Genomic DNA, 26,451 nt, shown 5'->3' with positions numbered 1-26,451 from the left:
AAGTGGTGCAGACCAGGGATTAAGCTGTCGTCTTCTGACTCGGGTTGGAAAACCACCCCTTTCCCTACAGCCGTGATATGGTGGCTTGGTGCAGGAAGATTGGGAGGGCTGGCCACCCAGAGCCTCAGTTTTAACCTTCTACAAGGGTTGACCAAGCCAAGCAGGTCTTCCTTCCCCAGAAACCATGCCTGGAACCATTTGGACCAGTAGGCAGAGAGATGTGAGTGGCTGCACCAGGAGTAATGTGGGATCCCTTGTAGAAAGGCTCAGGGTTGCTTTGACTGTACTCCATGCCGGACAAAGCCCTGTTGCCCCCAACACAGTGCAGGAAAAATAGGGTTTTTTTTGCTTCTCATTGTCTCCTTCAGCAGTCATGTATGATAAAACAGAGTTTTCCCAGTTAATTTTTACCAGCTATAGAGAAAGGCTCTCTCCCAAGCCAGCACTGCTCTGACTCAATTGCTTAGTTTATATTGCTGGCCACAAACAGGCTTTCAGAAGCAGGGATCCAACTTGTCTCATTTGAAAAAACACCTCAGAAAATGCCGTTCTGAAGCAAGGCCTGAATGATGCTGCATCTCCAGGTATGAACAGTGTTTGTTCAGAACCACAGAATCGTTAAGGTTGGAAAGGATCACTAAGATTGTGTAGTCCAACCATTGACCCATCACCACCACACCCATTAAACCTGCTAAAGACAGTGCTCGGGTTGGTTTCAAGGTGCTGAGTCCATAACAGGGCTGCTGGACAAAGGTGGGGAATATCACTGCACTGGAAAACATCAGAACAGATTATCCTCAAACCCAGCCTCTGAACAGCAGTTACAGGCTGTGCTGGGGCAAGTCCTTCCCAGCCATGGCCAAAAAGCACTAACGAGCCCTTTCCTGCTTCTGCTGCTGGTGCTTTATCTGCTTGGCAAATTGATGATGGAGGGCTCGATCTTGGCCTTTGGCACCGACTGTGTCTGGCTGCTCAGCCCTAGGGGCATCCCTTCTGCTCCTCCAAACTTTCTGCCATGAGCCAGCAAATAAAATGTCCCCGGTGTTAACAACTGATCTCTCAGATATTTTATTCTCCCTTCACATAATGTCCTAGTTTCTCATAAACACAGGAAGATGAAGCCTCCAGTTCTGCGTGGTGCAGAAGTGCCATTAGGGCAGCCGGTGAGAGCACCGAGCAGCAGGCAATTTAGAATGATAGCGTGCTAAAACAGTTGAGCAACCCACAGTCAATTCAAAAGCTTTCTGGCAGCTCTCTCTTCATTTCAGAGATTTCTATCTTAACAAGACTTATAAAGGAGCAGATTAGGAGAGATAAATTGGGTAGCAACTTGGCCTAATGTGCCGGAAGGCTGGGGCTCTCTGATGCGATGTGGGTGATGCTGCCAGACCCCACCTCTGTGTGGCCTTCCCCCAAGCAGCAGCACCCTGTGCTGAATGTCATGGTGAGGTTTGAGGTAGTTTTGAACTGCATGCTGCTCTATCCTTGGACACCTATGCTGGCTGTCCGGATCCCAGCCCTCTCCTTGCTTTCTCTTTCTGGAGAGAGGGCATCCATAGTGCTCAGAGCGATCTTCAAACACTGTGCCACCTCGCCTTGCCCTCTGGAAATGCCTTTTCTCCTCTCTCACTACCTGCGCTACAGAAGGACCCCCCATGATTTGATGCTGTTTGAAGCTCTGAGAGGCAGCAAGACCGCCCTGGTGCTGCTCACGACTCCCTGCCACCTCCCGTGGTCATTCCCCTCCTCTGATCTTGTCCAGATGCCACCGCCGCTTGTTAAACACAGCAGATTCTGTATCCTTGCATCCAGCTGCTTAGCATCATCCCAAAGAGCTTCGCAGGGTGGTTATCTGCGAGCACGTTCCTTGCCGCCCATAAACACAGATCTTTTTCCTTTTAAATCCTGACTATCTGAACTCAGTCTATTTACTCCATTACCCACAGGCAAATTGTAAAATTATAGCCCTGTGCTTCAGTTGGGAGGCCGTGCTCAGAGAGCCGTTGACACTCCTATTAGTGCTGTGTATGGAGGGATGGGACCAGGGAGCCTCTGATTGCTCTAGATAGAAATGATGGGAAAAGCTCCAAGAGGAACGCACTGAAAAGGCTCCCCAGTCTATTAACCACCAAGACTGGGGCATGTACTGAAGATACTCAGTTTAAACCTTTGCCACACTGGGGGATTTTGCTCACTTTCCTCATTTAATCCACTTATGTCTGTAGGCAGACGGGCAGGCGGGCGGGAGGGACGGATCCCTCCCTCACTCCTCACTGTGCTATCTGTTCAGCTCCTGACACCGCCGCTCAGCAGCCTGTGCTTGCATTTCTTTAAGGTGTTCAAAGTTGTTCTTTGATAGATAAATCCTCCTGCGTCTTAAACTGACAAAGCTGAAATAGTCCTGGCTGGAGCGTGGATTAAGCAGCAAACCCTTATTTATTTTCTCCCTGCTGCTCAGAACAGACTGTTCCTGCCATTCCTTCGAGGCACGGCCTGTGCTGCCTCTGCAGGTTTGTGCTCTGCATGGGGGCACTCCCAGCTCTAGGAAATGCAGGGGAAAGCAAAGGGAAGCGTAGGGGAAAGAAAAGAGGGATCTTGGGGGTAAGCAAGGGGAAGTGTAGTTTCCCTACACTTAGGGGAAGTGTAGGGTAAAGGTATGGGAGATGCAGGGGAATGCAAAGGGAAAAGTAGGGGAAAGCAAGAGGGATCATAGGGGAAAGCAAGGTGAAAAGTAAGGAAAAACAAGGGGAAATGTGGGAGAAAGCAAGGTGAGACCTAGGGGAAAGCAACTGGATATGCTGGGGAAAGCAAGGGGAAAAGTAGGGTAAAGCAAGGGGAAAAGTAGGGTAAAGCCAGGGTAAAGGGAAGCAGCGCAGCATCTGTCCGTGTGGGATCGCAGGGGACAGGGGAAGGAGAGCAGCCTCCTCAGCCCATGAATTTTACCATCGTTGTGCTTTTTATCTTCTTACATGAAGAGCGCTTGCAACTCTGGATGGCAATATCCTTGGGCGTAGTCATTTTATTAATAAGCTGTTTTTTAACAAGTCATATTAAATTGACAGCCTACGGGCACCTCATGGCAGCCTGCAGCTCCTCACAGGGAGCGGAGGGGAAGCACTGGGCTCTGCTCTCTGGGGACAGCAATGGGGTACAAGGGAATGGCATGGAGTTGTGCCAGGGGAGGGGCAAGGGAGTGTTAGGGAAAGGTTCTTTGTGTTCACTGTGCCATTCCCACCTGGAGATGTACACCCAGCATCACCCTGACCTTATTCATAATGGGAATCCCCATAAACATCGATGAGAGATGGAGCCAGGGGTCCGGGTTGGCAGGTAGCTCAGTCTTCAGAGCTAATAACTTCATGCCCTTTTGTTGACTGGCAGCTTCAAAATTGAATGTCTCTGGTTGTTGCTCAAGGGAGCAGTGCTTCCTGTGGCTGTTCCTCTGCAAACAGTGATTAAACTGAAGCTATATGTTGCCAGAAACAACAACAACAACAAAAAAATAAAATAAAATAAAAATAAAATAAAAGAAGAAAGAAAGTAGCTTTGTAAACAAGCTCTGAGAAGCATCCCTCCAGCTTACCCTGCTCACCTGGTGCATGCTAAAAGCAAACAGCAAACACGAACCTCCTCCTTCCAGTTTCTCAGATTCACTTAAAAATTGCCAGACTGAGCTGTTTAGTTGCTTTTTTTTCTTTCAAACACAGAAGGAAATCTCATCTGTCATTTTGATTTTGCACTCTTCAGGTTCTTATTTTTCCCAAGTTTCATCTTTTTTGCTTCCCTCTGTACTCAGCCAAAGCTCTGCTGGCTCCTTCCTGCTCTGCCCATTGCACTGCCTCAGCTGTTGGCTGTGCAGGCATGCAGGTCACAGCCTGAGTGCAGCCAGTGCACTTCTCCCAGCCACCTGTTTCCATGAACTCGCCTGCTGAGAAATTCTTCTGCAAGAACATTTGGATATGAGCGAGATGTGCATGCCGTAAATGAGCAGTCTCTCTGTGCTGATAATAGTCAATGTTGAACTTGAGAAGGATCTGTCCTTCTTCTCATGCCCTTCAATTAAAACCCATTGCTGCTGAACAAGGACTCATTATCGTGGCATCGTGAGAGGAGGGATGTTGTCACACAGCTAATGCGGTGATTTCAGGTACAGTTGCCTGATTAAACATCTCTGGGATCAGGCAGACTGCTTGCACTGAGCGGGCCATTATGCTATCCTGCTAATAGCAGACTCACAGAAGCACGTTATAATTAAAACCAGGATAAATGTCATCACTAAACTTTGATGCAAAGAGCTTCTGGCTTCGTGCATGCTGGGTGCAGTGCAGAGGACAGATTCTGCAGCATCCTTTGAGTACAGCACACTGTACTCATGCTGTCCTTCACTGTACAGCGTGGGGCAGGAGCAGCGAGCAGCCCCGCAGTGCCCTGCTGCCTGCAACTCAGCCAGCTCTCCTCTGCTTCCCAGTGGAAGTAAGGGCTGTGGAATTCCTGGGGCTGCTTTGCAAGCAGGAAATTTGCCATGATAAGTATGAGGTGTCACTTAAACCCTGATTCATCCAGATCCCCCTGGAATGACACGCTTAAAGTGAATTGTTTTTTATCCTCCAGCAATTTTCTGACTGCTCCTCTGTATAGTTCTGCAAGATGTAGAAAATGGCAAATATTTCCTTTCATGCAGCTGATGTGGAAATTAAACTGCTTGCTTCCTCCAGCAGCATACTCTGCCCCAGGCAGACCAAAGCTAGTGGCTGCTTCAGTCCTTCTGGCTACAGACACTGATCAGTGCCCCTTGGAGATGCGTGCTGCATGTGCCCAGCAGACCAGGTAGCGTCCTCCCTGTCTGCAGGCTGCAGTAGCCAACAGCTATTGGAAAAGCTCAGAGAAAGTCTGAGCTTTGCATCCTGAGGGACTTAAGGACCTGGGGCTGAAGGACAGCCATTGCCTGCTGCATGGGGTGCACACCAGCCATGTGTAACAGTGGTGTGTAATGAGTGCGTGTGCATCCCCGCATGTACTTATATGTGTTCACCCTTCCTGCTTGCTTCTGCAAGTACCTATGTTTCCAAGCACACGTGTGTGCCTGCGTGTCCTGACTCCCAACCTCATTTCTCGGAGAAGAAGCCACTCAAGAGCTCTTTCCAAGTAACATTTCCAATAAAGAGACCTGCGTAAATGGTGCGTAAAGCTTTTATGAATCAAACCATTAATCAGAAGTTCGGGTTTCCAAGCACATCCTTCAGGCCTAATGCATTCATCACATTAAGAGTTAATTTACAACACGCGGGCTGAGACGAGCTCTCGGCCCTTCGCTGAGGACCCGCCTGAAGTGCGAGCTGTACGTTAACCACCCAAATGTATTCTATGCTCAGGAAAAAAGAATTACCCCTGATATTTTCGCCCTTCAAGGGAGAATCTGGGCCAGGGAACAACATAGCAATGGTGTGACGGGACCACCGCCGCGATCATGAATTTTAGATGCCTGCGAGAAATTATCTATTTTGCCGGACCCTTGCTGGGCTCAATCAGTTCCTCTGTGGTTGGTGACAATTAAGAGCCGGTATGATGCAAAGAAGATATTTGAGGCACTGCTTGACACCAAGCCTTCCACCCTACCAGCTCTCTGTCTCCCAGGACTCGTCCCTTCTCTTTCTTTCCCAAAAAGGCTCAGCCTGGTTGCTGTGCTTCTGGTCTCTAGGAAATGGGCCTTCATACGTTGGAAGGAGAGGATTTCATTGCCTAATGCCTGTTCAGGATGTTGAGTAGACACGTGGTGGGAGTGCAGGGCACCTTCAAAAGGCAGATCTTCCCCCACTTCTCTCATTTCCCCACTCTGTTTTCTAAGGCAATTTTTAGGCCATTTTTCTCTTTTCAGACAGTGCTGTTTTGTAGCCAAGCCAGGGGTCTGCTTGTGAAGTAAACGGTCCATGTAAAGTGCTTCATTAAGCAGCATCATCCACGGGCAGATCTTGTAGAGCTCTGCAGACCCAGAAGGTCACAGTGGTAACACTCAATGTGTTGTTCTTCCAGTGCCCTTCTACGTGGGTTAGTGGGCATGGTAGGGATGGCTTGGTGGTGAGACTTGAAGATATTAGTGGCCTTTATCAGCCTTAATGGCCCTATGATTCTATCTTCTCCCCCATTTCAATGGGTCAAAAACTGAGAAACAGGAGACATGAAAAAAGAGGTCCCAAAACTACCCTGCCAGCTCTTTCTCATTGCCACCCCCAGCTCTACCATCCCCACTGGCTGCACCAACATCTCTGCGTAGCACAGCCCCGTCTCACAGCCTCTCAGACATGGGCTCTGCTGAATGCTGTCCAGTTGTACCAGGAAAGGGAGATGATAATCAAGCATGCCCCAAACTGGCCAGAAAAGCTTTTGAGTTCTGAATGAAAAAGGTCATTTTCATTTAAACGAAAGTCTTTCAAAACACACCAATTTCTGAACAATATTGCCTAGGAAATTGTCCTGTACTTTTACTCTGGCATTGGATTATTTTTATTTTTCCTCTGTTTTCACTCAAATCCAAACCCAGAGTTTATTTTATGTATATATATATATATATATATATATGTATAATATATATAAATACACCTGATACAGCTTCAAAGGTGAAAGAAAAACAGAGCATAAATTCACTAAAATTAATATTTCCATTAAAACAACGTTCAGAAGATAATAGCATTGGAGAAGTTTAATACTTTGTGTCTGCATGCTTCAGGACTGGAAAAAAAGAGAAGAATTGTGGGGATTTTCATGAAACAAAACATAGGGTTCCCTCCCCACACTTTTACCAATTGACTGACATGGAGACCACAGTGAACTTGGGTTCACATCCCTCTGCTGCTCAATTTGAACCTACTTCTCCTACCAAAAATATCCCTTACTTATCCCTCACAAGCCTCTCTCACCATCCTCTGTTCAAATTGTTCCCTTTCTGAAGAACTTGAATAGATCTTCTAGATTTTGCCAGTGTAATTTTCCCCGTCGTATTTTGACTCATTTTAAGCAGTTAATGATGAACGTGGCATGGCTTTTGCTCGGCAAAGCGTGCTCGATCTTCCCCAAGCATTCCTTGCTATGTATCTCACTCAGTCTCTCCTCACTCCTGCTGTGTGCTTTCACTTCTCAGCAGGAAGGCTCTGCCCTCACCATCTTCCCCATGCCACTCAGCCTGGCTCTCAGCTGGGCAGAGCTGTTCTCCTATCTGTTGTACGATGGCAATGGTTTGCATGATGCCAGCTGCTGAGGCTTTCCTGTGTGTGCACATGGGTGGTGAAAGCAGCACCTTCTGTTTGCCGGCTCAGGGAAATGCTCTGCAGACTTTGCAACAGAACAGAGCAGTTCTCCACCACGCAACAGGCAGACAAGTAATCCTCATGCAGTTTATCACAAATCTCCTGATCCGGTCTTTGAACGTGAGAGCCTTATATCATGTAAATACATGGGAAAGCCTATTAGCTCCTCTGATCGTATTAACCTGCCTCTGCACACAATTAGTTTGAGATTTTTGTCTGAAAAGCTCCACATTAGTGTGAGAAGAGACACAGGGGAGGGATTCGATCTGTCAGGAGAAAATAACTTCAGAGAGGACGAGAATTTTGTATGATTACATGACTCAAGCACAATTCTTGCCAGTCTAACATGGAAACCGAGTTCGTCTGCCACATGAACAGCTCCAGGGCTCCTGGGGCTCTCTGCTTGTCTTGTCTTGGAGCAGACACGGTGCCTGGCTGTGGGTGGGTGCAGTGTGTCACACAGCAGGGTCACAAACAAGATGAGATGTCAAGGCCAGAAAGAATTTATGATCTAAATAGACATGGTGTTCTCAGGAAACAAGCATAACGTTGCCCCCATTTTAAAGATCTGATCAAAGGCTGACAGCAAAAAATAGTGGAATAAATGCTGAGTTTCTGGACCATTATCTTCTCCTCCCCATAGGATCTTCACTTCTCTCCCAGGGGCCCCACTTTGGTGTTCCATGCAAACATATTGATCTACTGATGGAGTGGAAGATATTGTGTGCTACACTTTCACCTTGGCCATTGACCCTACTGTGGGTGAAAGTGCCTTGAATACCCCTGTCTGGAATGGGTGCCCAGCAAAGATCTGCTTCTCCAGACACTGCCTGTCATTGCCCTTTGAGCAAGCTGTGCCTGGCAGATCAGTCTCAGCTGGAACTGATCCTATCTCCTGTGTCCCACATGGACCATTCACCTGACAATTTATCACTTCTAGCCTCTCCAGTGAGATGAAAGGATGGAGACAATGGCAGTGTTGTTTCTTCTGTTCAGGGCATGGCAGTTATTGCTTTCCCCTCAAAGATTTCTGTCTCTGTGTTGCACTGCTGGAGGTAGCTGGAGCTGCAGCCTCCCAGAGGAGATGTAAAGCCTCTCACAGCCACTTCACTTGTGCAATTGGAGCAGCATCTCTTATCTGCAAAGACCATATAAGCAGTAAAATACTCCATTTGAGCTGGGCACCGCCGGCTTTCCAGTGTAATTAAATGTAAGATCAACTCTGGGGGGAAGGGAAGAAACCTAAACCTGTTCCACGGAGGTATTCCAGAGGGAGCTGGTTAAACTCACCGACGGGGCTAATTAGCCGTGTTATTTTCTTGTTATTTCTGGGTCCCTTGCACAGTGTCAGATGTTTGATAGCAACTGTTCTGCAACCACCAGCAAAAAGAAACAAAGGGCACCCTCCAATCGAACAAAGGGCATTCTGCAAGCACAGTGCTGGAAGGAGGTCGGTCGTGCTGCTTCTGGCTCTGCTCAGAACTCACTGGGCTGGTGGCTGTTTTGCACAGCTCCTTGGTCCACTGATGCTACTGAAACATGATGGTTCTCCTACTTGCTTCCACGTGTCTGGTCTTCCTGCATAAAGCCTACCCCACACTGCTTCAAAAATGACTTATCTGCAACGCCGACTGCTGTCCTACCCTTTACTGACAGCCAGCCTGCACAATTAGAGTTAAGTGCTTTGTTTTTCAAGAGGGAGACAAGGCAGAGATGAAAGAGCTACACATGCCACATGCTTTGCATTTGCACTTGTTGGTTTAGCCTCTTGCAAAGGTTTGAGTGCAGCTCTTCCAGCCACTCCAGAGGAACTTGCTGGCAACAGGACCATGGTTCTGGCACGGTCTCCCCAAGCTCTCTGTATTTTGTGCCATGAGAGTTCATTGAGGTAAAGGAGAATGTGAGCCCAGCAAACCTCAGCAGAGCTGGGGCAGTGCTTGGCACGATTACCTGCGTCCTGTCAGACATTAACTGTTGACTTGAAATGCCCCATCCAGTATTTTGGTGCACAGAGCTGAACCCCTAGAAGTGGGAAGAGCTAGGCATAGAAGTGTCCCAGTCATCAAGAAACACGTAGATGTGGCACTGAGGGACGTGGCTTAGTGGCCATGATGGTGATGAGTTGAGGTTGGGCTTGATGATCTTCTCCAACTTGAACGATTCTATGATCAAAAGCAAAGCTGAATCTCTCAGACAAATTAATGGGGGAAAGCACGAAGAATATGGGAATGGTGATTTCATTTGAGCATTGTCGTGCTTCTATCTGGAGCTGAGTGACCCAGATGCTTTTTGGCAGTGTAGGGGTTATTAGTTAAGTGAGGCAGCAGGTAGGCACTTCCAGGCTTGTGATAATTTGGAGAATTGTAAAGAAATATATTTTTAACCAGATGAATAGAGCGCAGAGGAAAAAATAGCAGGGAACACAAATACATGAGATATCTTTTCTCTGCTTCCCTGTTAGTAATGGTTCTCTGAGCAGTGATAATTCAGGAGTGGCTCTTTACTTCCACAGCCATTTGAGATGATTTTCCAATTAGCCAAATTTTCAGGTTGGCTCCCACGAGTTGTGTGGAGAGCTCCTCAGCAGAGCATCATTCAGACTGCTCATCATTTCCATCTTGGCCTCGTGGGTAGATCTGGCTCCAAGCACGCTGGGTTTGTGACTACCAGCTTATCTCATGCATTTTTTGCCCTGCATCTGTATCTCAAAAGCTTTCATGTGGATTTTTCCAGTGCAGAAATGCAGGACATTGAAAGACCTGCTGTGCTCCTATAGCTGCTGAGCATGGATACAAGTAGTGGCAGCACTGAGGGCATCCTCTTGGGCTTCTTATCCCTGGGCAGTCATGCATGGGGCAGGCAGATGCTATAGAAGCCTTGGAAAGCCAGGCTGCCCATGTTTGATGCCTTCTTGGTTTCACAAAGCAGTGAGCCATGCCAGGTACCTCAAATGCTCTCTGATCTGCCTATTGAAGTTTTTCAGAGATGGATTACTGTGTGTAATTGCCATGATGGATAACACGGCGTGGTATTGAACAGGGCTCTGGAGTCATTCAGGACCTACATTCGCCCCTTATGTTCAGATGGAAAATTAAATGATTCTTAAAATAATAAATACGCACCCTGGAGAGGAATACTTGGCTGCTCCCTCAAGAGGTGCTGTGCTGTTCTTGTGTTGAGCAAGGAATAACGAAGGTAATTGAAAATGTATTACTTTTGGGGCAGATTTAACTTGGCTTGTATAGCATTGCAGATACACTTGACTGGTGAAGCAATCCATGGACTGCTTTGGAAAAATCAGGCCATGCGATCTGGGGGTGGGTTCTGCACAGAACTCATGGAGCTGCAGGGAAGTGGTGAGAAACCCTCACCAGGCAGTGCTGGAGGGAGACCACAAGGACATGGCCATGCTTTCCCTCACTGATCTCATTGATTTGGTCCTTTCCTTGCAATAAGGACTTTCCTGGTGGCCACGGTCACAGCTGAGGAATGCTCGTGTGGCTGCGCTGAAAGATGTGAAGCAGTCGTCAGCTCTCAAACCAGGCAGCGACCATCCCTTGCAACTCAGCAAAGGGTCCGTTATGGGATGGCATTGATGCACTTTGGGGTGTCAGGGTGGCTGTATGATGCTCCAACACCCAGCTGGCCCCAGAGCCGTGCACACCCCAAAGCAATAAAAGCAAGAGAAAAAACACATAAAGGGGAATTTTCTCCTCCGTGTCTGCCTGGGGCCTGATCTGTCTGCAGGGATTTTCAAAGCAACACTTCAAAAGGGGGCTTTTTTTTTTTTCTTCTTTTTTTTTTTTTTTTTTTTTTTTCCCTTCTGTTTGTTTTAAAAAATTAATTCAAATGAGATAAAAATTTTCACATGTTGGGTTTGTTGTCTCTTATTAAAGAAAAGCTCTCAAATAATTAGAGTACTCCGAGTAAACAGGCTCTCCGTGCTTTATTACCTGACGTGTATTATGGCTCCATTAATGCACTGTGGCATTTCTGCCATTTTCCCTGTTTCAAAACGTTTTAAAGATGGGACTCAAATCATAAGCGTTAATTGCCGGAGAAACAGAAGTGAACCTTCTAAAAGGGAAATTATTTTATGGTTCTAATTTGATTAAGTAGCAAAGCTCATTGTTTCCATCTTAGGTGGACAGTAAAAACACAAGTAAAGCTAATATTTATTAATCCTAATGTTACAGGACAGGTAATTGCATTGCCCACTGAGGCACTAAGGACAGTGTGACTCTCTTGCTCTATGTTTGCACACTCTTTAGGTAAACAGGAAAATGAAGAGGGTTTGGTGCTAATTAGCAAGACGAAATCCTCTTTGCAAAGGGCTCCTGGTTTTAACTATGTGCTCGGAACAATGCACGCAGGTCAGTGATTGTGCCTGGTGACAACAGCCAAAACCCAGCAGTGGGTGGGTGAGCAGCTCCAGAAGGAGCCATGACTTTCACAGGCAGAAATGTGTGTAGGCACACACACACACACACACACACTCACACTTTCCCTGTGTGTTTCTCGTTTCCCACACAGAAGTCTTTCCACAGTTCCAAAATGACTATATTTCCCTGTGTTTTTTTTTCCTCCCTTGCAGCCTGTAAGGACATCCAGCTGAGACGTGACACATCCTAATGCAGGGAGCAGGACCAGCACTGCACTGTCACCAGCGTGATGTGTAGGACCGACTGCTGGGAGCTCCTTGAGATTCATGTCTCTTTGGCAGCTGGATTAAACCCACCTTGGGATAGATTTGTCTGGATGGCTTTGATTTCATTGAATTCCTCACTTCTGTCATTGCACTGAGCACTGGTTGGCATCCTGGCTGGTAGGCACCCAGCCCTTCTGTAGGAAAGATGCTTTTGTAGGGCAGCTGTAGCTAGCTACATGTGTTTTCCCCATGGGGAAAAACATGCAGATTGCTCAGGAGAGGTAAGAGGCATTGCTTCAGTAGGTCAGAACTGAGCAGGACGCAGAGATTCCATGCCACTCATTTGGTGGTGGCAGCACTGAGCCCCTCTCCCCATGGGGGCACCACCTCATACACCACATGTGGCTTTCAGTCACACCATAGCTGTTCAGACACCAGGGCCAACTTCAGGATCAGCCGTGCAGTGCCACAGACCTGGCTGCGAGCAGGTGTTAAACCTGTGACTTCTGCATAGATCTGAACCCACAGGAGCCACTTCCAAGACCATTTGTGTGGGTAGGAGCAGATTTAGGCACTTTCTAGCCTCCTATCCATCCACTCAGAGAAGAAGAAAAGAGACCCAGAGGATCACAAGTTGACCATCTTGCAGGATCAGCCCTCCTGCATCCTGTCTTTTAATTGCTGACTGATTGTAGTATAGGATTTTATTCTCCTTATAATGACTCTTGGGGCCCCCAGATGTTCTCCTCAAGTGTGGTTGCGTCAGCACTAGAGACTGAATGACTGATACCAGCAATTTTTACAGCTTGAAAGAAGAGAAATATGTGAAGGGGATTTAATTTAGCTCTGATACTGTGTCTTCATCTTCAAGACTCCACAAGAAAATGACATCAAAAGGTTATCTTACAATGAGCGGAGGGAGAGTTAGTCTGAGAGGGGGAGAGATCACCAAGCTGGCTTTCTAATATCAGTTCATTACAGGGAACATGTTTGCACAGCCACTTCACTACTGCCGTTAATTTAAACCAAGATGATTAAAAGCTGTAATTGCACCATTTAAAACAAATGTCCGTTATGTGGATTATTATATTTTTAATTAGTGTGGCTCTGTCTAATGTTTTATCTCTCTGATTGATTTGTTTATACTGCATTTATTTATAATTCTTTGATCTCCCTGACCCTGCTGTCTCCTGAGCGTGCAGTTTGGTCACGATTCCAGCAAATGGAAGAGGGAGTTTGACCTGAACCAGGAAAGAGCAAAAGGTACCCGTCAGCTCTCCCCTCCTGAGCAATTCACAGCTCTTCTTCTTCACCTACCGACCCCAGCACTTTTTTAGCTATTTGCTCTTCCCTGGGGCTGTAGAGGATGATGATCAGACAGAGAGCTGGTTGGAGGGGAAGTGGGATGGGGGAAGATGGAACTGTCTTTGAGCACACCCCCATAAACCCATGGTGGTGACAGGAGCATCTCAAGACCCTGAGGTTTCCTTCCTATGTAAGTAGAGCCAATTCCTTTGCATTGCTTCACCGGTGATAGCACGTCCCTCTGTGTTCTACAGACTCCCTAAAAAGAAGGCAGGGTTTTCTGGCAGGCTGAGCTACCTGTGCTGGAAATAGTTCACCTCCTGAAAGCAAATCATATTCCCAGATGCTGCTCTCTTTCTTAGCATCATGAGCGTAAACATGATTGTTGGGTACAATCCAAAATGTGCACCTAAACATGTTAGACCACAAAACCCCACCACCTGCTGTTTTCTGCTAAGGGAAAGGAGGTATAAGAAAGAGTACCTTGTAGATCATCATGTTGGTTGCGGCAGGCACTCCAGCTGGGCACTGATGAGCACATGTAACAATGCATGGCAAACATTCAAGGTCACTTGCTCTTGCAGGACTCCAGGGAGCAGTCTGTCTGCTCAGCAAATGCTGCAGGGACTAGAATGCCTGACTTGCCCCCATTTCCTACAGTCTCTGCAACTTCTGCAAGGACAACACCAATGTGGGAAGAGTAACAGGCCAGTAGCTAGAAGGCACTCCCTGATAACTGTGCTGGAATGATGCTCATGCATTCTTATAGAGCATTTCCTTCATCCAGTGGAGAGGAAGATGCAAAAGCACCTGCTTATGAAGCACTGTTAGACAGCCAAATGGGAGCCCACCATTGCAGGAGGTCTCCTGGAACAGCACATCCATTTGCTTGGCCTCATTGCTCAACATGGGTGTGAATGTGCAATTGGATGGTAACATCGTGGTCACACATTTATATTGCATTTGAGGTATGTCGCTCCACTCCAGCCTCAAAGCAGTTAAATTCCTTCAGCACAAAGGAAGAGCAACCCAAGGACAAAGCAGGAGGGAATCAAAGAATAAAAACCCATCGATACTTTAGTCATGTTATCTCTCCTCCAGTTACCCAGCCAGAAAATGGATGTGGTCATACCAGACACTGATTTCACGTGCCCTGGAGCAGCCCCAGGGCAGGTATGGCTTTGTGTGAAGAGGGCAGAGTTTCTAACTGTGTGACCCTGCAGCAGCAGCAGTGTCAATTACAGCCTGCAGCAAACAAGCCATTTTAGTCATTCAGAGAGGATAATGACACTTGGAGATCTCTGGGATGTATTTTTCTTGTTGGCCAATACTCAAACCATGTATTTCTTTTAAAATGTATTTTAATTAAAAACGCTATTGGCTAAAACATCTACATGAAAACAAGCTCCGTAATTTAGCAGGCATCCTTAAAACGTTTTTGGTTCTACAAGAGAAAAGGCTGGGGACCACTACCTACAGGAACTTACAGACAAGAGGAAAGTCAAAGACAAATCAAGGGGGTACACAACAAAAACAGCAGTGCTCCTTGGGCAATGTGGAAGGGGTCTGCTGGGATTAGGCACTGGTGTTCTGTGGTTGTCCACAGCAGCTCTGCTCATGAACTTTAACACAGAGCTGGGTGTAAAAGTCTACATCTTACTAATTGTACGTGAAAAGAAATTTGTACAAATGGCTTTTCCTGACTTATTTCCTATGACAGCTTTTGCAGCCGGTCAGCTTGTAAGAGCTGGTGCTCATCACAGAAAGGCAGAGATGCTGTTTTGACATCTTCAAAATAGCTCCTTGCTGGGGACTCTCCAAGTTCTAAGACATAGTTCCTCTTTAGCTGGGGAAGGACATCAGCCCCCTGAACCGTTTGGAGAAGCAGTCATTCTCTGCATGCTCACTTGATCCCAGGCCTGAGCTGCTCCCTGCCCAGGGACATGCACGCTTCTGACACTTCACAGCTGGGACCTGTGCTCCTCCACTGCCACTCTCCCACTCTTTCCTCTTCTGAAAAACAAAAACAAAAGCATCAGTCAGAAACTTAGACATGTTCCTGGGGTCTGTGTACCTGCAGTGCCAGCTCCCATATAACCCCTGCTACACAAGCTAGTTTTGTTCCATTACTGACTAGTGCTTCATACCACCTGCCCATTGATGTGTGTGAGGGGACAGGCTTGCTTGTTCTGATACCACTGATAAGACACCCACCTCGGCTGCCATTTTCACTCTTCTTCCTGCCTGTTGTTTGTGGTGCTGTTGGGGACCTTGGTGCTGTGCAGCCCTGGAATGTGAGGAGGAAGACGGCTGTTTTGTGCTCTGGAGGAAGCCTGCTGTGGACGGCTGCTTGTTCTGGCAGTGAGATGGTGTCACTGGCTTTGCTGCAACGATCCCTGCCTCTCCAGGAGGAGATGTTTTTGCCTCAGAGGAAATGCCAGAGAGAGGTGGAAGAGAAAGGTGTTTTCTGTCATCCTGTTCAACCCGGGTGATGGCCAGGGCTCGTTTCAAATACCTCTGCAAGAAGAATAATAGAATCATAAGGGTTGGAAAAGACCTCCAAGTTCACCAAGTCCCCATTTCCACCATGCCCACTGCCCACATCCCTCAGTGCTCCATCTCCAGGGACGGTGACTCCCCCCCCACTCCCCTGGGCAGCCTGTACTACTGCATCACCACTCTGAGAATAAATGTTTCCTAATATCCAACTTGAACCTTCCTGGTGCAACTTCAGGCCATTACCTCTCCTTCTATTAAGAGGGAAGTTTTCTAAGGAAGGCTCTTAACTTTCTCTCCAGGCATTTTTTCTTGCATTCCCATAACTATTCTAAATCCTCCCCTCCAACTCTCCAGAATATTTGTTCCAAGGAAGATGCTCTCTAAGACATTACCCACTTTCTCCTTTACAACCCTCCCTGCAGTTCAGGGCCCCTGCTTCCCCTGCCCCATATCTGCTTCCTTTGCCCCTTGCTTAGCAGTGGGACTGACCGTCTTTTGGAGGTAAGCTTCCACTTCAGAGTCTGCCACATCCTTAATCAGGGCAAGGTGGTCCAGGACCCTCACTCCCTTCAACTTGCACAAAGTGTTAAGAAATGTTTTCAGGGCTCGCACTGGGGCTTCATTTGTGCACTGACTCATTTTCTCCCTTGGAATAGACTTCACTACAGGGTGGACCTTCAGCATAATTTTGTCCAGGTTAATGGTCTCAATGGCACCTGGGAGAAGACGTGTGGCTCTCCAGAGACATATGGCCAAACAGTCAGAAAACTTATCTGAGCTGCTTCCAAGAGCTAGGCTGCCTTGTAACAGCTCAAGCAAGGCACATGAGATGTTTGTCAGGTCAGATTTTCTCAGGACCCTTCCCATGAGGACACTGATTGACTGTATCAGCTCTTGGTCTTCCTCTTGTTCCCTCACCAGGAAGCAAAATCTGAAGGTAAGGAGGCTGCTTATTACATCCTTAAGCACCTCCATTGAGACCTCCTGAGCCAATTTCTTCTCCTCAAAGAGAAGCATTGTGGCCTGGATGATATGGCTGCATAGGAGAATGATTTTGTCCTTTTCCCTTTTTTCATTATTCTGCTTTTGCTGTGGGCTAAGTTTGAAAAATGGAAAGCTGGCTACAAGAAACTCATTGGTGAGTCCAGACATGGCTTCTACTTTGTTCTTGTGACTCAAGATCTCCTCAATTTCTTTCAATGCCTGAATGCTGGCATCAGGATCGCGACAGTTAATACAACAAATGAGGAAACTAAAGGTGGATTTGATGTTCTGACCCATGTCACCCACTTCTGAGGAGACAAGCAAGGCACAGTGTTCAGGGATTGTTTCTAACCGGACGATGAATTTCTTTTTAGAAGGATTGTGTTTTCTAGAGACCATGACCTTCTTGTGCTCTTCTGTGTGTGGAGGCAGAGCCTGGTGAGATTCTCTTAGCCTGCCAGCCTCCCGTTCTGCAGTTTGTCTCAGTATCTGCCTACATTCTTCTGGAAGATCCCCAACCATTTTGAGCACTGCTTCTCCTTGAATTCTGCAAGCTGTGACCATAACATTTAGAGCAGCATCACAAACAGCTCTGTCTTGGTGTCGAAGGAAGGAAGCTATCATCTTCAAGGCTTTGCCAGGGTTTGGTTCACATACTTCCAGACCGTACACTTTAAGCAGATAACCAATCTCCCCCAGGCATCCTGCATGCTGCTTGGTGTTCTTGAACTTAATGCTTTCCATGAGGAAGCCAAACACCTTCCTAGCTGGATACACCAGGCATGTTCCCTTCAGGACAGCATGCAGCAATTTAAAAACAAATTTCCCTGTCTCCCCCATCTTCAGCACTAGGTATGGGAGGAAGGAAAGGGCCTCATTCTCTGTCAGCTGGTACTTTTCTTGGATCAGCATGATTAGTAGGAGATTGAGGTACTTTAAACTCTTGATAAGCACCCATATATTGGTGTCAAAGAAACACAGGGAAAGCCATTTCAGGATCAGGTCCAGGCAACTGATGACTCCTTCCTTCTCTGTCTCTAACTGACTAGTCATCATAGACAGGGCTTTGATTTGGTGCAGGAAGTGAGGTTGGAACAGTTCCACCTGCAAGCTCCTTGACACACAGCTGCTCATCTGAGCTTTCAGCTGTTCAGTGTGCTTCTTGCTGGGAGCAGTGAAGTTCCACTGCAGCACCTTCCCATCTTTCTCATCTCTCATTCTTTGCTCTTTCCCATCGGGGGCAACAATGAAGATGGAAAACTGTTTGTTGCCACTACCATCCTTCACAGTGGACTTCACCTGCACCTTTGGCTTGTCTCCACCCTTGTCTTCCATCTTTTCTTCTTTTTCTACTGGCTGGGGCTGTTTGGAGTCCTGTTTCTGCTCCCTGCTGGTTTGGAGCGCTGCCTCTTTAGATGATGCTTGTGAAGACAAGCTTGTCACAGGTACTCCAGCTGCAGGTGGGAGAGCATCTCTACTGTTGACTGAAGATTGCCTGGAAAATGGCTCAGCAGAAGCTGACAGACTGGCATTAGCATTTTTCAGCATTTCAAGGACATGGCCCTTTGCAGCAGTCTTCAGGTCACTAGTAGCTTTGACCATCTTCTCAAAGCCAAGGTGCATAAGGAAGAAGGGCAGGGCTGCTTGTGATGTTGTGCGCACAGCCTCATTGCTGTCCTGCAAGCAGGAGTAAAGGTGAGGCACACATGGAAGTAGGTCTGAGGGAGCTGAGCAAAGGGTGGGCAGATGTTCAGCCAGCCACTGCACCAGCTCTTCCTTCTGGAAAGGCATGTCTTCACCTAGATCTTCTGTCAAGTTCTGCCCATTCAGCCACTCCAAGATGTTGAGCTGTGCAGCCCACGCATTTACAGCAGCCAGGGCAGCAGCTCTCGTGGTGCTCTTGCTCTTCCTAAAGAGAGCAATGAGAGGCAAGCCCAAGTCCTTCATGTGCTGTGTGATGCCAGAGCCCATGGCTGTGGGCAGTTGCTGGAGGACCCTCAGGGCTGTCTCTAGCAGGGTGGGGTTTTCATCATGGAGGCAAGCCTTCAAGGCTCTCGAGAGCTCTCCTAAGTTTGGTTGGATGAATCTGACATCCTGAAGGATGCGTGTAACCTCCTCCAGACCTTCCTTCTGGATCTTCCAGTTCTTCTCCTGCAGCTTTGACAGCAGATCTGCTGTGATTCTGTCACTAATGTCTATGGCTTCTATTCTTCTTGGATCTCCTGAGTACTCCTGGGTCCTGTCACCTAGGCACGACTTGGCACTGGCACGGCTGGGAGCTGGCGGGATCTGACCATGCATCTTCACCAGCTCAGCTTCTATCTGGGGACCAAGGGGCAATTTTTCTCTCACTATTAGCTCTCCTAATGAGTCTCCCATGTATAGGTAAAGAACTCCCAGTAAAGTTATGGCAGATCGCTGCACACGAGGCTGAACATGAACCAGAGCAGTTTTCAGGGTATCTACCAGTGCCTTTATGTCCACATCAGAGAAGCCAAACTCCAGAATTGCCCTTGACATCCAGTCCAAGATTTTGCTCTGGACCCTGTTGTTCTTCTCGGAGAAGGCCAGTATCATGGCTGTCTTTGAAGTCCATGCCAGTGAACAAGCCTCTGCTATAGCAGTAAGGGCTTCTTGGGCACTCTTATTGCATAACATATCTCCCACCATTTCTACAACCTCACTGATGACAATTAGCGCAGTTGCCTGGGAGAAGTTCCCTTTCTGGGCTAAGACAGCAATGGTGTCCAGTTTCATTTTCACCACTTGGGCCTTTTTCTCCCTGCATCCCTGTGCCAGAAGTTTCAACAGGGCTTGGCAGGGGATTTCACCTTTCTTCATCTCCCTTACCACCTTAAAAATCACAAGACCATACAATCAGTTATAAAAGACCACAAAGATGGTTCAACAGTTCAACCTCAACCCACCCCTATCATGCCTACTAACCAGGTACCCACAATCCCCTCATCCAGATCATCAATAAACTGAACAGAGTTGGTCCCAGTACTGACCCCTGAGGAACATCACCACAAATGATCAGCCACCCGCTGGATTTAACTCCATTCACCAACACTCTCTGGACCTGGCCATCTTGATAGCTTTTTACCCAGCAAAGAGTACACCTATCCGAGCCACGGGCTCCCAGCTTTTCCAGGAGAATGCTGTGGGAAACAGAGTCAAAAGCTCTACCAGGCAGATCACATCCACAGCTTTTCCCTCACTCACAAAGTGGGTCACTTGGTCATAGAAGATCAGGTTGGTCAAGCACGATCTACCTTTCATGAACCCCAGTTTGCTAGGCCTGGTCCCCTGCCTGTTGCATGCACATTGCATAACCATACTCAAAACAATCTACTCCACGACATTCCCCTGTTAATGCTACCTGGGCTGAAACCACAACATGGCAACATGGCAAGGGCATAATTCAAAATATGGGAAATAATTGTATGCATTTTAATGCATTTGCTGAACACAGCCCTGTGAACAGAGAAAAAAATATACAGGCCTTGCTTTCCATTTTTGATAAAGGAATTTGAAAATAGGTTTCAAGATTGCTGAAAAAATATAATCTTTTTTTGGTAAATTTGCCACTCTATTTTCAGCCCACATAAATACATTATCTGCAAATTTTCAAATTGAATGTACAGAGCTGCAATCAAATGTTCAACTCAAGAATCCAATCATGTCTCTTTACCAGACTTTTATGAGACCTCTCTTGCCAGAGAAAAAAACATCCCTCACTTTGCAGTCACACCTTATTCATGGCACCTCTTCTTTTGGCAGTAGGTACATCAGTGAACAGTTATTGTTAAGGATGAAGCACAGGAAGAATAAAACTTCATCAGAAATCTCTGATGAGCACCTTGAGATCTCACTTGGAACTGCAGCCACAGAACCAGATTGATGCATCACTCTCACTAAAGCAAGGTCACACATCCCACTAGTTATGTTTTTGTTGCCCTCCTTTTTAATGTTTTAATTTAAAGTACGAAGCCTTAAAATAAATTTTGTTACTGAAATTAACTATATTATATGCTACGCATGAAGGCTGCTCCAAAAGCAATGCCTCCTACTTTATTATGTTGTCCCATGATGTCAGAGGTGGATATTGGTGGTATGGCTGTTGAGGTTGAACCTTCCCATCAACATTCTCTTACATCTCGTTGCCCCCTTTCCACCTCCCCTCCTGTTTCCACTCCTCCCCATCCCTCTGCCTGATGGGCATCCACCACTACTTGCCTTCTGCATAGTGTCCATGCTGCACATCTGCTCTTCCCAGTCATGGCTTTCTAAGAACCGAATGCAGGTGTCAGGGAGTACAGCTGCTGCTCTTGCCTTGCACTCCTCTAGTGAAAGCTCTGGTTCACCCATGTTGGTTGCTCTTAATCCCTCCATCTGCCTGAGCAGGAGTTGATTGTGGGGTGTCCCAACCACCACCAACGGACCACCAACAGCCAGGTGCCCAGAGCAGCCAACCACGAGCGATGGAACTCATGAGGTCAGTTCCATACCCAGGCTGCCTTAAAGAGCCACAAGCAGACCCTGCTCTCCTGCAAGTGGGTCTGAACCAGCAGCATGACCTCCAGCCTTTACTGTCCCTTAAGAGAGAGTTATTAGGTCTAAGGAAGATGCAGCCTCCCAGAAGCCTGGAAATGGTAACAATGTGCCCAAGTGCCACCAAGATGTAACATGGGGTCCCCTGAGCCTTTCACTGGATAGCCACTTCCACTGCATTGCCCTCTTTGCTCTGCCTCCACCATTCCTGCTGAGAGGTTTTGAACAACTGGGTAAGGAGTTCACACAGATGCTAAACAACAACCTAATTGCCAGAAAAAAGAGCCTTGCAAAGGCAACAGCCAGTTTCCAGGAGGATCCTTTTCTTCCTTAAGGGCCCAGCCTGAGGGGAAGAACAAAATTTCCCTTGAAGGCAAAACCCTGAGCTTCATAAGGGAAGAAATGCTGGACCTTGGGCACCACAGCGCTGAGCTGAGCACGGGGCTGGGAGGGATTCTCTGACTCTGCTCCATACCTGGGGGATACAGCCTAACAGAGGCTGAGGGATGGGCACAGGAGAGCTGGGAGCATCTCTGTAGGCCTGGCTGTGTCAGGGCAGAGGGCAGGAACATTCCCTCCTGCAGCACAGCATAGCACCTACTTGCAGCTGGAGTGGTGACGGAGAGGGCCCCATCCATGTGGGTTTCTTTGTCAGATGTTGGAGATCTGGCATCCAGTTGCACATCATTTTATGAGGCTTCTCATTGACATTCTCCTGCAGAACCTGAGATGAATCTCCAGGTCAAACATACCTGCTGCAGCAGGGACTGCTCTGGGTCTGCCCACGTCACTGAGTGCAAGAGGGAAGATGAATCAGCTCAGCATGGGGCATCACAGCCCTCAGCCTCCCCAAGGCCAGCACAGAGGCTGCTTCTCCATGGAGCTGAGGCTAAAAATTCCCTCTCAAAAGATGCCCCCCCATGGAGGCTGACCCTGCCATATGCTGTCATCCCACAACCAGCCTCACCCAACAGGAACCCTCCCAGCCCAGGGCACTGCTTAGTGGGCAGGGACTACGGATGGACACTTCATCTCTTTAGCCCATAATTCTCACTTATCAAAGGGAAGCAATAAGTCTTTCTTGTCTTTTCAGCTCAGCAAAGCAAGGCTATCTCTAGGCATCTATTTGCACAGCTCACAGTGCCCAGGATCGCTGGTGCTGTAGTGCTGCAACAGACTGGTTCAGAAAGTAAATCACTCTGCCTAGTTCCCAGATCACTTGTATCCTTGTTGGTGATGGGTTCCATTCCAGCAACTGGCAGGATTAAGCTCCTTTCAAAAGCTCTGCCCAAGCATAGCAGACAAGAAAAAACCTCAGGCAAAAAGGGATCTATTTAAGAATATTCAAGCCCTGGTCCCTCCACCTGCTCTCCTGAGGCCACCACAGCACAGAAGAACTAGCTGCTTTTTGAAGGCTAAGCGGATCCTCAGTCAAGACATCATTGAGTGTCCAGGGACAAAGCAATCTACACTTTGCAGAGGCCCCAGAAACCTGCTCCCTTCAGGAGGTGCAACAGCAAAGGAATCCAATAAGACCTAGAACTAGCATTCCCCCTTCAGTCTTTCTCCCTACATTCAATAAGAGCCTTATTCTCCCTGTCTGCTTTTAGGGCTGGGAATTGATCTGCACCACCTGAGCTCCCCTAATCTCTTCCTATTGCCTTTCCCACAGCTGCCACCATTTGTCTCCACATAGGGGTGAGTTAATGCTGCACCCTGCCCAGCTGCACCCATCAGAGAGCAGAGAGGTAACAAAGTATGCCCTGGGTGTCAGCAGCTGGGACTTCGTGTACACCATGGGAGAGGAGGTGCAGACCTAGTACAGTGGCAGTGCCCACCTGAGCTGCCTCCAGCACAGACCAGGGGGACTCAACACCTCCTCCACAGGGGTCAGCCTCGTGCCCACGATCTGCTCTGCACCCCCCTCACTTTGCACCTTCCTTTCAGCTATGACGTCTGCAAAATATTTGTTATCTTTACTCCTTAGTGACGAATTTCTCATCAAAGTGACACTTGTTCCCCATATCTCCAGCTCTCCAATGACTGCATGTCAGAAACCAGCGTGTCTAGGAAGACACGCTGGAAAAGCATGAAGAAATTCTCTTCCACCGAGGTGTCTTTTTCTTGATGTTATCTCCTGCTCAGCTGACACTTTTAATGCTGCCTTTAATTCATAATGGGTAGAAAACTGCTGTACCAGTTTACAGATAGAGAGGTGCTGATGGTGTGGGCTTCATACAGCGACTTTACAGGGATGCAGTGGAACAAAGGAGAACTTTCCAAGGGAATATCAGATGCGTTATGTTGGGGATGGTGCAAAGAATAAAGGTAAGAAAATGTTCCAGTATTTGTGAGTGAGGAGGGAATAAGGTACGTGTGGAGTGAGCCTACACTGCGATCCTCTTTTATGATCCTATCTCTGCTAATACGCAGCTGTGATCTTGGGTGTAAATCCTCTAGATCAACCAAACCAGCAGCGCTGTGGTGGAATTGATTCAATCCCCCAAAATAGGGACTTGATATCTAAAATGTTGTGGAGTTTCTGGGTGCCAGAGAAAAGACCACAGCAGAAAATTTCACTTAGAGAAATTACATGTGTGCATGTGTGTGTGTGTGTGTTTATGGAGGCTACGCTGCCGCTTGCTGGTTTTGCCCTGAGACAGGCAGTGTCTCCAAGACAAGAAAGCTGAGCAAGGAGGCTTAGCTTTTCTCAGTGACCAGCCAGTCTCAGCATCACAGTTTGAAACATAAAATTTATTGCAACAGAAGATTAAAAATAGTACATCTGAAAGAATCGCAGAGCGCGCGTCATTGAAGAACCGGTCAGAAATCACAACTCAAGCAAATCGTGTACAATTGGAACTGAAAGTTTTATTAAAACAACTCGAAATCAAACTCAAATATTCCTTGTGTGTTTACTTTCACCATAACCGTGGACCGTGTATTTACAGTCTTCGCCTCTCGTGGTGAAGGTTCTGCTCAGGGCGGGGGAAAAGGAAGAAGGCAGGGGTGGATGGGGAGGACAGGTGGGTTTCAAAAGCTAACAGGATGTGAAAGTTTTCCAGAAGAAGTTCTTGCAACCTGCTTTGCGTTCCCGGGGAGCCAGCGCGGGGTTTGAGTTGGCCGAGCGCTCCAGCTCCAGTCTCACTTCGTCCTGCTCGGCCCCTCGGGACAAGTCCTCCGACTCCAGAGCTTCATTTTCTGTCTGGCTTGGCTCTGAGAGCAGTTCTGCCAAAAAGTACTTGGCCAGTTCCTTGGGGAGAGGAGAGAGAAAGCAGGAGAGAGACCACCGTTATTCTTTGGCTGTTGGGGGGCTCGCTTCCTTTGTGCCCAGTGACCTACACAGCTCTGCAGCTGCCTTAGAGCAGCTGTGGCTACAGAATAGAGCAGAGCACTGACATCTACCTGGTGCAGCGAAGAGATCCCCGTCCTGGTTGTGCCAGGAAGGAGCTCATCCCAGCACCACCCCACAACCCCTTTCCTCACTGCTGGTCTGGCACTGAAGACAGACTCAGCAGGGATGCTGTACAGCAAGTGAAAAGCTCGCAGGGGAAGCTGAGTGGGGGCACTCATCATGGGTGATTTTCTCTCTCATCCCTCCAAGTCCTACTGCTCCTTTACATAGTGGAAGACATTCTCCTGCAGCACAGCCTTGGTTCAGTGCCCCGGAAAGCTTCCCAAGGGGTACTGCTCTCTGTCTTGGCAGCAGCTGCTCCTTGTCCCCCAGTAGAATGTGATGGGAGGGTGGTCTTGCCTTCCTGCCCCTAGTCATAAAGCTCAGCCCTGGTAGGGAACCCAGGGAGCTGTCAGGGAACCAGGCTCTGCAGCAAGCAACCCGGGATCCAAAGAGGGGACATTGAGGAGTTCTGGTGAGGGATCTACACGGACAGTACCAGGGTGTCCAGAGGGAAACCAGAAGGGTCTGCAACGGGGAACCGAGGAGTCTGCTACAGGATGCTGGGGGAGGGGGGGGAGCTGGAGGGTCTGCAGGGGGAAGCAGGAGGAGAAGCTGGAGTACGTGGAGAGGGAGTGGGATTCTGCAGCGGGGGTACCGGGGGCTCCAGCGGGGTGTCCGCCCCGTCGCGGGGCTCTCACCTGCTTCCCGGCGGCGGCAGCCAGGGACTTCTGCAGGAACTGCCGGAGCCTCGGGTCCGAGGGGGCGGCCGAGACGGTGCCGACGGCCAGGGCGATGGAGAGCAGGGCCAGGGCGCACTGCAGGCGGCACGACAGCATCTCACCGGCGGGTCGGGCTCAGGCAGGAGGCGGCGGGGAAGAGCTGACGGCTCCGCTGCGGCTCGGCTCCGGCGTTGGGGATCTCCTCGGCTCCCGTCGCCTTTATAAACCCTTCTCCTGACGTCAAGGCGGGGGCGCCCCCCTCGCCCCACGCCGCCGGGGGTGGGTCTCTGCCCGGCCCGAGGGGGGGCCGCGGCCGCGGCCGGGGATGCTCCGCTCTGCCCGGGGCCGGCCAGACGCACCTGCGGTGCTCCCCTCGGTTGCATTCCTCTCCCCCGCCTGCTCTCTGGAGGGTTTTGCTCCCTAAACCGCTGCTTATCCCGTCCTCGACTCTACTCATCCTTTCTCTCCTCCCCGAGCTTTCAAAGCCCCCCCAGGGGGCGGTGAGGGGTTCCTGGCTGTGCACCGCCCTCCCCACGGCCCCGGTGCCAAAGCCCCTCTAGTAGCGGAGCTCTCCCACCCCGCCGGGTAACAAACGGCCGCGCAGCAGCAAAGCTGCAAATCCTTCCCTTAAGGGCGGATTTGCCTCCGGCTCCAGCAGGCATCGAGGGATGCCGAGCTGCCCCCAGGGGCTCTTTCTGCCTCCCCGGTCCCCGCGGACCTCTGTGAACAGGACCCCGACCAGCTACGGCTGCCGTCGGGGCAGCTCTGATCTCAGCCGGCCGCACAGAGCCTGGCTCTGCGACATCTCCGCAGCTCGGAAGACACAAGCGGCGTCTTGGCCATGCAGGTTCCGGCTGAGCCCGCAGGGAACCCCCCTAGTGCCGGGTTCAAAGCTGCTACAACCTCAGTGGGAACGCTTCCGTCCCGCTGGTCTCCCTCGTCTCTCCCAGCCCATCCCCAGCAGGCTGGCCACTGCCCACCGCGGGCAAAGCTACTGGCAGGACGGCTCCCTACACCCCGAAGGATGGGCCACATCAACCCTGT

The 26,451-nt window shown here is 48.8% G+C and overlaps 2 protein-coding genes and 1 long non-coding RNA gene across 3 annotated transcripts in view; 1 reads left to right on the top strand and 2 right to left on the bottom strand.

Annotated features, from left to right (window-relative positions):
* LOC140256092 (uncharacterized) overlaps window positions 1–12,015 on the top strand; it is a 43,173-nt gene extending 31,158 nt beyond the window's left edge. The window contains exon 4 of the long non-coding RNA XR_011904638.1: window positions 11,896–12,015. This is a non-coding gene — a long non-coding RNA (uncharacterized lncRNA). The remainder of the gene's footprint in view (window positions 1–11,895) is intronic.
* Window positions 12,016–14,639: 2,624 nt separating this feature from the next.
* Window positions 14,640–22,909, bottom strand: LOC140256437 (cytoskeleton-associated protein 5-like). Its single transcript, XM_072344988.1, has 4 exons — window positions 20,977–22,909; window positions 16,243–19,590; window positions 15,469–15,771; window positions 14,640–15,267 (listed from the first exon to the last, which is right to left on the bottom strand). Exons 1-4 carry the CDS (start codon window positions 21,130–21,132, stop codon window positions 15,097–15,099), a joined length of 3,978 nt encoding a protein of 1,325 aa, XP_072201089.1. The 5' UTR covers window positions 21,133–22,909; the 3' UTR covers window positions 14,640–15,096.
* A 1,117-nt stretch (window positions 22,910–24,026) lies between these two features.
* Window positions 24,027–25,622, bottom strand: SST (somatostatin). The gene is made up of 2 exons (XM_072344475.1): window positions 25,387–25,622; window positions 24,027–24,544 (listed from the first exon to the last, which is right to left on the bottom strand). The coding sequence occupies exons 1-2, from the start codon at window positions 25,522–25,524 to the stop codon at window positions 24,332–24,334; spliced, it is 351 nt and encodes a 116-aa protein (XP_072200576.1). The 5' UTR covers window positions 25,525–25,622; the 3' UTR covers window positions 24,027–24,331.
* Between the last annotated feature and the right edge of the window lie 829 nt (window positions 25,623–26,451).

Source organism: Excalfactoria chinensis, chromosome 9, assembly GCF_039878825.1.
Source record: "Excalfactoria chinensis isolate bCotChi1 chromosome 9, bCotChi1.hap2, whole genome shotgun sequence".
In the NCBI taxonomy this organism is placed as follows: Eukaryota; Metazoa; Chordata; class Aves; order Galliformes; family Phasianidae; genus Excalfactoria; species Excalfactoria chinensis.
The sequence above is the reverse complement of the archived record's forward strand: the minus strand, read 5'-3'. Positions and strand labels throughout refer to the sequence as shown.